General features: G+C 35.8%; 1 protein-coding gene across 1 annotated transcript; it reads right to left on the reverse strand.

Annotated features, from left to right (window-relative positions):
- Positions 1 to 6,714, reverse strand: LOC132858210 (TLC domain-containing protein 4-B-like). The gene is made up of 6 exons (XM_060888450.1): positions 6,167 to 6,714; positions 5,936 to 6,025; positions 5,788 to 5,846; positions 3,217 to 3,311; positions 1,314 to 1,387; positions 1 to 319 (listed from the first exon to the last, which is right to left on the reverse strand). The coding sequence occupies exons 1-6, from the start codon at positions 6,319 to 6,321 to the stop codon at positions 1 to 3; spliced, it is 792 nt and encodes a 263-aa protein (XP_060744433.1). The 5' UTR covers positions 6,322 to 6,714.
- Positions 6,715 to 12,925: the final 6,211 nt, after the last annotated feature.

Below are 12,925 nucleotides of genomic sequence, written 5' to 3' on the forward strand. Positions count from 1 at the left end.
TCAGTCGATTTTTGGGTTCTCCTTCTCCATCACTGGTTTTTGGGATCTACTCGAGTGTAGAACTTTGAGACAGCCTCGAAGGATCTTACGCATCCACATGACGTTCATGACATCGAGGCAGAGGCTGCAAAGAATCCAGGCACTGCGAGCAGCTGGGGTGAGTCTGTAAAAGGCCTCGGTGCCGTACACACTGTACATTTGGCTGTAGTAGACTGGAATGACTGCGATCCTCACTAGGAAAAAGGAGGATGCCATGGCTACTCCATTAACAAGGTTGGGTTTGGAAAGCTTGTGGTAGCTCAGAACCTGAAGAAACCACCTGAAATCATATCATGAGGTCAGTGTTAAGTTATACATGACCTATGAGTTAGTTATCATAATCAACATTCAGAGTAGACGTGATTATGTTATTAATTTATAATAACTTTAATAATAATAACTCTATAACGAATCCGTAAATGAACAATAAAAGAAATATACAAAATTTTAATACAAATGTTCATGTTCTGATTTCTGTGCTTGTCAGTCTTTTCTCTGGCTCTAATTGTTTTATTTTTATTTTTTTGTACTCGAGACAGGACTTTTTCATGCTACTTGCTTATACGGACACGTCATGCGATGTTCAACATCATATAAACTGACATCTTTCAAATAAGTCATACTTTACATTTCAGGGCAAGTTTAAATCCGTCATTGTTTCTGGATAGAAGAATAAAAATATACTTCCATTTTACACTGATCTAAAAACATGGTACAGACTGAAAACACACAATACTGCAAAAATAAACCAGGGGTGTATCCTGCAACAAGACAATAATCCAGAAAAAACATACACTGGATCAACAGAAATATAGTTAAAATGAGTCTTTGTCATGTTCCACCCAGTGTGCAGTGTCTTTAGTGACTGCTTTAATCTGCTGAGGTTTGATGTGGATCTGGAATGTATCCCAGGAACACTGGTTGTGAAGCAGGAATACACCCAGGGTGGGACACACACACACACACACACACACACACACACATTCATATAATCTGGCTTTGCCAATCCAACTACTGGTTTTATGAGAGGTGGGAGGAAGTCATACAGTCATACAAAACAAAACATATGAATCACCAAACACTAGAAGTTATGTGGAAATATTTAGATATTGAAAATATTTTAAACATGAGAAAACCAGATGTGTAAACTTTTGCAATCAACCACATTTTTGTGTTTGTAGCTTTTGTATAGTGCTGAGAAGAAGTGTGTGTGTGTGTGTGTGTGTGTGTGTGTGTGTGTGTGTGTGTGTGTGTGTGTATGTGTTAGATTGTACCTCTGGTTCACGAAGGGGGTGGAAAATTCAGCAAGCAGACGGAAATTAGCAAAATAGGGCAATATTCCCTGACTCTAAAAAACACAACACAACAAAAAAACACACAAATTAAAGTGATCATACACAAGTATTCAAAATAAATGTTTTTTTCCCCCCAAACAAAAATCTGTGTTTTGTTGTTTTGAAAATCTCCAAATCTAGATATGTACAATTTGATTGATATAGACATGATACACAATTTATTTGTATAGCACTTCACTTTTACACATTGTCTCAAAGCAGCTTTACAGAAGTAAATACAATTAAAGTTTAAAATGAAGTTACTATTTATCTCTGACATCTATCCCTAATGAGCAAGCTAGAGGTGATGGTGGTGAGGAAAAACTCCCTGAGATGATATGAGGAAGAAACCTTGAGAAGAACCAGACTAGAACCAGAAGAAAACCTCATCCTCATTTTTGTGACACTGGAGACTAAATGATGTTAATGTAAATAATGTAACTTCTGCAACGGTTTATAGTTGTGCAGCCGAGAGCTCCTGAGGAACTAATGGGTCAGCGCAAATTCTGAGTTCACCACAGACTCAACATTAATTCCTTCAAAGTCTTCAAATGATCGCTGTTAAAGACCAGAACATACAGCTGACATATGCAACAATGGTTCAGAAGAGTTAAAAAAGTAAAAAGCTTTATGTAAAATGAAAACAAATTGTTAAATGATCAGTATGATGTTTTAATTCTGATTTTCTAATGCATTATTGATACAATATTTAGAAAAAAATAATGCTAAAATCTCAAAATGAATTGTTCTTTTCTCTCCTTTGAGCAGAAATTGGCCTACAATACATCTACAAAGATATCCACAATATATTAGATATCCATTCATTCTTTAGTATTTTTCCAAATATCCAAAATAAAATTGAATGAAACATTTGTTTAATTTATATTATTTCAACATTTCATATTATATTCATGAGAAAATAATAAATGAATTAGTGTTTAACATATGACTTATAACATTTAACTTAACACCACTACCTCACAGCCCATAACCCCCACTGACTGCTGACACACAACACACTGAGCACCTTACTCTGTATATACTGTAGTTTCTCATACATTTTATTTCTATTATTTATTTTTATTATATAAAAAACTTTTTATATCTTTTTTGTAAGGGAGACGTGCAAAGTAAGAATTTCATTGTACGGTTTAAACCATTGTGTTTTCACTGTGCACATGACATTAAACCTCTTGAATTTTGAATCTTGAATGATAACTAAACTTTTATATATTGTGTGTTTTCAATAAACAGTCAGAAGGCGAACCTGAAGAACTTATATTCCTTTCAGATAGATAGATAGATAGAGGGGGGGATTTCAATATAAAATTAGCTTGAAGAAAAAAGAGACTGCATTTGACCAATCAGCGATGCAAGGAGTTGACCAATCAGCGATGCATTCATGAACACACACACACACACACACACCAGGCTTTTGTTTTGGTATTTATGTATTAGTTTGTTAATTTATTTGTACTGTATGATTGTTCACCTGTCTAACAGAAAGTTTTGTTTTCATACATGTACGATTTGTCTTACTAATAAAGCTCATTTGAATTTTAATTAGAATTTGAGAGATATTTATGTATGTTAATTGGCTCCAGGCTTTTTATTGACCTTTACATTTATTATGGCTCTATTCTTAAAGTTGTCGTAGTTGTTTTATTGCCAAAACCTTGTCATTTGATTTAGAAGACCCTTTTTTGCCTCTGATTTTATTATACATATTATAATTATGGTGTATTACAATTAGACTAATATACAAATATATTTAAAGATAAATCCCAGCAGGAAGAAAGAAAAAAATGACTTCAGTGAGTATCTGTAAAATCTACAAACTCACCAGTACATAATAATAAGCAATAAGAGCAGCAAGGTGGTGTATGACAAAATACTTCTCTCCAATGATATCCCAGAAGTAGATCATAAGCAGCAGATCTGAAAAGGAAACAGAGATTACACAGAGTCAAAAGCCCATTGTGATCTTCTTTACCAGTACAATGGCGATCGACTTATCAGACATTTTCAGTCAGTATAAACGAGTGAATTATTTCATCGCTGCAAGACTCAAAATTAATCAGGACGTCATTGGCTTTCCGTGTGAGATGTTTTTACCACTGTTGGGATAATCATACACACAATTTTAGTGGTTAAATATAACACATGCAGATTTTAGAAGTTCATGAACAAGTACTTGGGGCATCTCGGAAAGCATAAATGGGCTCAAAATCATCATATACTTTGAAAATAAAAAGAAATTCAATGATGAACACAGGATCCCAAAACAGGTGCAAAAAAGTTTTGGCCCCTGGTTAAAAGAGTTAACCAAACAGTATGATGCCATCATCATTGTTCACTTGTGATGGCCACTGTACATATTTAATCTCTCAAATGTCTCACACTTTACAATATAATGATTATTGATTACTTAGAATCAAGCTGCAGTTACATGATGTTTAACTGATGTTTCCTAAGAAAACTGTAATGCAAATAGGAACAAATTAAGAAATCTTGTTTAAGGAAAAATATTAAGCGATACTAAGAAGCTAAAGGGTTGCTGCAAACCAAAGCCTGACCGATAGACAGACTGACAGAAATTGTTTCTAGGACCTAAAAGTTCTGATAGAACATGAAATCAGCTGAATTAACAGACGTCACTTTCTATCTTAAATAGATATTGCCAATTTTAACAGCAGATACAGAAATACTACAAACCTACAAAATGTATTATTATTATTATTATTATTATTATTATTATTATTATTATTATTATATTAAGAAAATAATAATAATAATAATAATAATAATAATAATAATAATAATAATAATAATAATAAATAGATTATTATTATTAAGAAAAAAGAATCACAATCAAAGAGGTTCAAACATAGGCTCATGTAAATAGAAAGACTTTTTTTTTTAAATTGTAGCTTAACAATAGGAACAGCACTGACAAAGGGAGGAAACCCATAACTTAGTAATGCAGCTTTATAGAAGTGATACATCCCAAACATACCAGGAAACACACCATAAATATCCAGAATTACAAGGGATAAAAAGTGAACAGGTGAAACAAATAACAATCATAGCAAAAGAAAATAAGAACAAAAAAAACTGACCACAAAAAAATGTATGTAAGGAATGTATGAGAGTTTGGTGAGTGAACAGAGATGGAATTAGGGTGGATGTGGCATAGTGAGAATGCTATTCATACTAAACCCCACCCAAAAATAGTATATGTAGCGCTCACGATGGCATCAACATGAATATTTCCAGATTGTTATATGTAAATACTACTCACTGTTTACTGGAGGTATCTTCATCAAATGTCATAGATAAGTAAAAGAATGCACCTTCTAACCATACTTAGTAAGAAGGGTTCCTTAAGAAATTGGTTCTTTGGATAGATAAGGCTTCTAGCTTTCTAAAAAAGAAGAGCAAACTCAAAGTTCCTTAAAGGTATCTTGATTGAACCTATTTTATCTAGCACTTGTTAAATACTAGCTGGTTAATCTGCTAGCTTTGTTTTATAATCGTCTTTATTTTAGATAACAGTTCATATTTGTCCTCTATGGCTCTTTAATTTTGACAGATTAAGGTTCCTCACATTAAGGTTTTTAGCCATAATTTGCCCTACTGAGGAACCTTATTCCATTTATTCTGAGATGAGATAACCTAAATGTTGGTCTACCAATTGGAACATTACATGATCAAATCCCTGGCCTGCCAATTCTGTGCCCCTTAACAAGGCCTTCAAAAGTTGTACAAAATGAGATAAAAATGTAAGTTGTTCTCCATAATTGTTAAATGCTATAAATCTATGTCTATATTTTTCCAATATTTCTATTTAAAGACTAGAAATTTGTACTATCTAACCAATAACCACTGAAATGCTGTATGAATGTTTGAAAATACTTGTTTAGGATTTTTAATGTATTTATTTATTTGCTTATTCATTATTTATTTATTTTACTTTTGTTGCATTTCAAGTGTTGTGTCAGTAAGTTATTTTTTGAGTTCATTGTAGCTACTGGCTCATAGCTTTCCTGATTGGTTAATCCTGCTTCAGTGTGATTAAGCGACTAAGCAACATGTCCGTAATAATGACTGTGCGGTTACTGTGAATTTTTTGGGCTGATGGACTACGCTAAATCACAAATAATCACTCGGAACAGTCATAACATATTCCAGGTATAGCTACAGTGTTTACTGAAGTAGTTCATCATACTGTATAAGTATATCATTATGAACATACCACAGTATACTACACACATCATAATGAAATATATATATATATATATATATATATATATATATATATATATATATATATATATATATATATATCAATACAAGCACAGAGACTGACCTGTGCTACTGAATTTAAGGGTTATATAATTATAAAGGTGCTGACCTGAGATGAGGTAGCCTGTGGTTATGCCCACATTCAGTTTCACAAGTGTTGGATCTCCCCTTTAAGAAAAGACAAGAACATCATTGTAGAATTATGTAAAAAAAAAAATAATAATAACATATTAACAATATCACAATAAAACTCTCACCAAACTGGGTCTTTCTTGAGTGCATCATCAAAAATTAATATGTAGAGACAAAAATGTCCCACGACCAAAGCATGGACTGTGGAGACGGCCCTGTTTGGGATACACATAGCTCGCATTTTATAATACATCATGACACAGGGACATGTAAACATGAAATGATGAAATAAATACACATGGTTTAACATTATTACAGGAAATGTATAAAAAAAGGACAAAAACATTAAAACTGACCTAGAGCTCCACTCTGTCCTCTGCATGTGTGTGAGCCTGAGGAAAGCTGGAACGAGGCGATCGGACAGCCATGGACATGCGACATGAAAGATCCACTGAGAGATGAGGAAACTGCTGAGAGTAACCAACACCACAGGGATGCTCAGAGGCTCCATAGCCACCTAGTCCGTCAGAGCGAGCGAGCGAGAGAGGGACAGAGACAGCATAGGGTAGAAGAAAAAGACAATCCATACACACCGCTGTTCGCACTCCAGCATGCAGCAAATTCCTCACTTGGCTACATCATGTCTTGTGCTGTAAAAAGAGGACTATTTCCTGGTTTTAGATTTGCAGCTGGGTGAAAAGCATCACTTGTTCCACGTGCTGCCGCAGTATCTCTGTGCTGCCAAATGCCCAGCGTGGAGCTCCGTTTGCATATCTGCTGATACAGCACTATTGGACAACCAATTCTCATATTGCTGTATCCTTCTTTTACAGTGAAATGACCAATGGCTTTAGGAGATGCATGAGAAAAGGACCGGAGTACAGTCATCTGGCATAAAATACACTGTCAGGAAAAAAGGTACTAGACAGGTTTATTTTTGTTTCCGAAGATGGTCTTTACTACATGTTAAATCTGTTTCAGAATGTTCACACTATCTTATAACTAAACTTGTAAACAAGAGTGTAGATGGTATACTAGTACGTATCTAAAATAAGTGATTTTGTTATTTTCACAGTCAGTCAGTGTTTTTTATTTTTCAACAAATGTATGTTCAGAGTGAAACTATATTATCATCATAGGCTTGGATTGATGCCACATGGTGCTAAAGCACATGTAATAATAATAATAGCTGCAGAGATTAAGCTGTGTATTATGTATTAAAATTCTCCTGTTCAGGCTTTGTGAACTGGTCGTTCATCACTCTGGACTAGATCTGCTCCTAACTGACGGACCGAATACTGTTATCCTTTTTGGCCACACCTCTACCACCTCGACTGTCACTCACAGGGTTCCCTAAACAGGGCTTTCAAGTTTTGAAGACAGGCAAGAGTGACATATTTTAAATACAGTTGTGTTCAAAATTATTCAACCCCCACTGAAATAGATTGTTTTGGTCGGTTTGACATTGATTATGATCATTCAGTCATCCTGCTTACAATTAAATCAAAGAGGCACATGTAGGTCAGACAAATATAACATAACATTTATAATGAAATAACCACAAATGTCTTTTCTGAGCTCACATCATTATCAGTTTTATTCAACCCCCAAGTGACATTCAATCTTAGTACTTAGTACAACATCCTTTTACAGTTATAACAGCTTTTAAACGTGAAGCATAGCTTGACACAAGTGTCTTGCAGCGATCTACGGGTATTTTCGCCCATTCATCATGGGCAAAAGCCTCCAGTTCAGTCACATTCTTAGGCTTGCGCACTGCAACTGCTTTCTTTAAGTCCCACCAGAGGTTCTCAATCGGATTTAAGTCTGGTGACTGCGATGGCCACTTCAAAATGTTCCAGCCTTTAATCTGCAACCATGCTCTAGTGGACTTGGAGGTATGCTTGGGATCATTGTCCTGTTGAAAGGTCCAACGTCTTCCAAGCCTCAGGTTTGTGACGGACTGCATCACATTGTCATCCAATATCTTCTGGTACTGAAGAGAATTCATGGTACCTTGCACACGCTGAAGCTTCCCAGTACCTGCAGAAGCAAAACAGCCCCAAAGCATGATTGACCCCCCGCCATGCTTCACAGTAGGCAAGGTGTTCTTTTCTTGTTCTTCCTCCTCCAAACATAGCGTTGATCCATGGGCCCAAACAGTTCTAATTTTGTTTCATCAGTCCACAGAACACTATCCCAAAACTTCTGTGGTTTGTCCACATGACTTTTGGCATACTGCAGTCGACTCTTCTTATTCTTTGGGGACAGCAAGGGGGTGCGCCTGGGAGTTCTGGCATGGAGGCCTTCATTACGCAGGGTGCGCCGTATTGTCTGAGCAGAAACTTCAGTACCCACATCTGACAAATCTTTTCTCAGTTCCTCAGCAGTCACACGGGGACTTTTCTCCACTCTACGCTTCAGGTAGCGCACAGCAGTCGAAGTCAGCATCTTCTTTCTGCCACGACCAGGTAGCGTTTCAACAGTGCCCTTTGCCTTGAATTTGCGAATGATGCTTCCTATGGTGTCTCTTGGTATGTTTAACATCTTTGCAATCTTCTTATAGCCATTGCCCTTCCTGTGAAGAGTAATCACCTGTTCTCTTGTCTTCCTGGACCATTCTCTTGACCTCACCATGTTTGTAACCACACCAGTAAATGTCTAGAAGGAGCTGAGTATCACAGTCATTTTAAAGCTGCCTAATTGGTGCTTATTAGGCTTTATTGCTGCTCCCTGATATCCACAGGTGTTTTCAATACCTGATTGAAAACACTTCATTGAACCTCTGTTCTTCAGAGTGGTAGTCTTTAAGGGGTTGAATAATTATGTCAATGAAGAATTCACAAAAGAAACATTTACTACTGTATTACAAAACTAATTGATGTCATTTTAGTTGCATATGGTTCTTTAAGAAGTCCTTGTAGGATTTCATTCTGAATACAATTACAAATGTACACTAAATTCCCTAAAACCATTTACAGCATTGGGGGTTGAATAATTTTGAACACAACTGTATGTCTCAAACATTTTCGGCGTGCGGCCCCCATAGTTGCAGTACATAGTGAAATGAGACAACGTTTCTCCAGGATCATAGTACTATATAAAACAAAGACAGGGCTAAAGACTTGTAAGTAGTCTTAGCCACATAAAGTGCAACTGTGCAACCTGGTGCAAACAGTGCAGGACAAGACAAACAAGACAGACAAGACAGTGCAGGACAAAAGACAGTGCAGGACAAAAGACAGTGCAGACACAAAGTTACAAGACAATGCAAAAAGTACAAAAAATGCAATATACAAAAGACAATAAACAGTAAACAATAACAGAAACAGTGCCGACTGACCAGTGTATATACTGTATGTGAATACTGAATGTTCAAACAATATTTCCCTACTTATAAACATATCCCTACTTGCACCTGCAGCGTGCACTTTTTTCAGAACCACTGGCCTAGGCTACTTGTTCTGAGAAGGTGTCAAAATGTCATTGTTTTTGTCAAACAAGTTGTGAATTTGTTGTAACATTACAACAGGAGATCATGACTTACTCTGTGCTCAAAGTGATGCTCACAGCTCCAGTGGTTTTCTCTGTGGGTGAACGAGGATGATGCTGAACAATCCTAGGATTTGCTTTTTTTTCATTGGTTGTTGTGTTAAATCTTACCCAGATACAATAGTGCTATTTTCCGATTGGCTATTGTGTAGCCTCTTTTTTTTTGATTGGCTGATAAGTGGCAGGCTCAAGTAAGAACTCCAGGGGAGACGCGCTTGATTCCTGCCCGGTTCCATAGAAACAGCGGTGCGGATTTCTTGGAGATGAAAGAAAGCCTTTGGATTAATGAGACGTATTATTATTAGTAGTAGCCGTAGTAGTGTACTATATCCAGTAGACATGTCAAACATTTATATTTACAGCATTTGGCAGACATAATTATCCAGAGGTTTAAAATCTCTATCAATGAATACATCATACCCGCCATAATGAGACATAGTAATGGAATAGGCAGTGATACAGGAACCAGAGTGACCTTGTCAGATATAAACTGCCCTTCAGCAGTGTGGAGCTACTGCTGACACGTGTAACACTATAGGTGGAAAAAAATGCAAAGCACTGAACTGTCTACAGAATCTTCCTTGCATTTATTTTATAGGTAAATGTCAGGCGTGGAGTGACATAAGGCATTTACAGTACTTAACTGTACAAAATAATATTCTAGGGTTGTCAGTACATCACTGTATCTGCTTACGTCTTCACATGTTTGAATAGGAAAGCATTAGACAGTTTTAACATTGCAGTCACATTCGCAAGTACTTAGGAATAAGGTTTGAAACCTTATAATAATAATATATAATAATAATAATAATAATAATAATAATAATAATAATAATAATAATAATAATAATAATAATAATAATAAGCAGAAGAAGAAGAAGAATAGCAAAGAAGATGAAAAAGCATCATTTATATTGCACCTTAACACTCACTGACCAGAACACACCAAAAGTTAAAAAGAAGTTAAAGAAAGCATTAATCCTTTAAATTGTATTTTTAAATCTCACCTACAACTTTAAACAGGACGTACTGCATAAAAAGTGAAAAATAGGCATGGACAGAACTCAGGGGACAATGCAGAAAAAGCAAAAAATGTGTATAAGGACATTTTGTTGCTGGGAAGATCAGAAAAATAATGCTTTTCTGAGGCAGTGGAAAGGTCGACACACACACACACACACACACACACACACACACACACACACACACTTATAAATGGCGTAAATACCACAAAATAGACAGTCATTTGTTAGCTGGAGTTACATAAAATCCAGCACCAGCTCTTTCACTGTTCCCCTAAAAAAGACACATGTGCTGCTTGCAATACCTGAATGTTAAGGCAAGTGTAAAAGCTTTCCACATTGACAATCAACAATACTGTCATGATCTGGTTGAATGTTCCAACCGGTGGTCCAATTCATTATGCTTATTATTATTATTATCCTCCTGTTTACAGATACTCCCGCATTTTTTTGTTTTTACATCTAAAACTTGATTGAATATAAAGAAAACTTTATCCAATATTACAAATCATTTCCAATTTTCACCTAGTCCATACTAATATGGATCACTTTTTAATGTTGTGTACATTTTAGCCCACTTCCTAATCATTCCTTAAATGAAATGCAAAAACAATAGTCCATGATCCATGGCTTTTCCTTAATTAAATTCATTTTTGATTGTTTTGATAACATGAACATAGATCCTACTTTCACGGACACCTCAGCATGGCTTTTGTACTATCCAAAGCAGTCAAGTATTAAAATCTTAAATCTTCCACATTGGAATTGTGGAGAAGATATAACAGTCAAGTTTCTGATTTTGAGTTTTTCCTTGATCCACACTACAACATGGAAACCGTGGTTTAAAAAATAGCATGATTTATGTATTCGATTATTTGTGAAGGTCAAACTATACAGTATTTGCATTTATTTATTTAGAAGATACCATTATTCAAAGTGGCTTATGAGACATGTAGTCCAATCAAAAGGCACAGAGATGGTGGATGTTGCCAGATACCTTGTCCATACCTTGTCCAGTTAGGATATTACAATCACAATTTCTTGGGTGGGATAGTTATAATATGGAATAATTTTAGTTGGGATTCGTTATATACATTTTTATGGAAGAGTTATTTTGGTTAGCTTCAATCTGAGACGATTTAAACTGAGGAATCTGCTAAATCATCGAGTCTACTAGGACTAATAAAGATATTTCATATTATATTTACTCATCACATGTCTATTTAGATCAAGCCCTTTTCTTTAAGCACACACTATAATATACTACAGTACATGTCGCTTTCAGCTCACTGAAAGTTCTCCAGAAAATCCCAGTTAGTGTAATTTTCTAAAAGTTGTTCCTGGCAGTTTCCTGTTTATAGCCACACATCCCCTGATAGCTGTGCTAAGGTCCCTGGACTTTCTGCTCAGGATATCCTGAAAAAATATAAATCATCTGAAATCTTGGCCTTGACCTCCCACTAATTTTAGCAAGGTGCAATTTGGTGATAATGTTCAACAATTTTTGTTTTAAGAATGTTGTCTAATAGCTTTGATCTATGTTTACTAACCATCCACAAGTTACTTTAGTGCATTTGTTAGATTATAAATGTAACTAATGGTAACCTTAGCAAAATGTCCAAAAATATGTGTGGCTTTTCCATTTGACTTGTAATTGGTGGCTATCATGTCCAACCCTCAAAAACCACCCAGCAGATATACTACCAATCTTGTGTTTATGGAAGTCTAAAGGTGTCAAAATGGCTACAAAAAAATCAATTCCATGCATGTAATGCAATATTTTTATGGCTGTGAGCACATGCATCATACAAATGAAGTGGGTGACTAAGATCAGGTGTCAATATTAATCAATCCGATATCAATCCGATCTTTCTACTCCCACCCAAAATGCAAATATATTTTACCTCATTTCCAGGGTAATTGAAATGGAACATGTTTTGGTGTATGCGGTTTTCAGAATGAAATAAAAAAGAAGACGAAAAAACTTGTTATGACTATTATGCTACAAAAAACCAACCCTGCACGACTCGTGAGTCACTTGCAAGTGACGTACTTCCGTTTGGGAGGAGTAAAGCGCTGACGTATGTGGCTTGAACAACCACATTCATTTACACCTGTCCAGATTCATCTGAAATGCGTCCCAGACCACCTCCTGAAGTGGTTTGAGCGATCGGATTTATATCCGTCTCGAAAACGTTTCGGAGGGCATTTAGACCTGGTCTTTTTACGATCGGATAGCTATCTGATCACAGAACACGCATGAAGTGACCAGGTGTAAAAAGCCCCTTAAGGATCCCTATATTATCTGGATTGCAATTTTAGAGATGTTTAGCCACACACCAATGCTAATATAGCAATTATGTTCTCATATGACTTGTAGTTATTTGAGGATCATGAAAGTTTATTGTAAAATGCCTAAAACTGAAATAAATGTTAGCATAAGCCTGGTGTTAACCACTAGAGATTCGTACTGCACAAGCATCTGACATGACAGTCATTTCGCTACCCTGAACTTTTCTTAATTCCAGAGCAAAATGGATG

This window comes from Tachysurus vachellii, chromosome 15 (genome assembly GCF_030014155.1).
Source record: "Tachysurus vachellii isolate PV-2020 chromosome 15, HZAU_Pvac_v1, whole genome shotgun sequence".
Taxonomy (NCBI): Eukaryota; Metazoa; Chordata; class Actinopteri; order Siluriformes; family Bagridae; genus Tachysurus; species Tachysurus vachellii.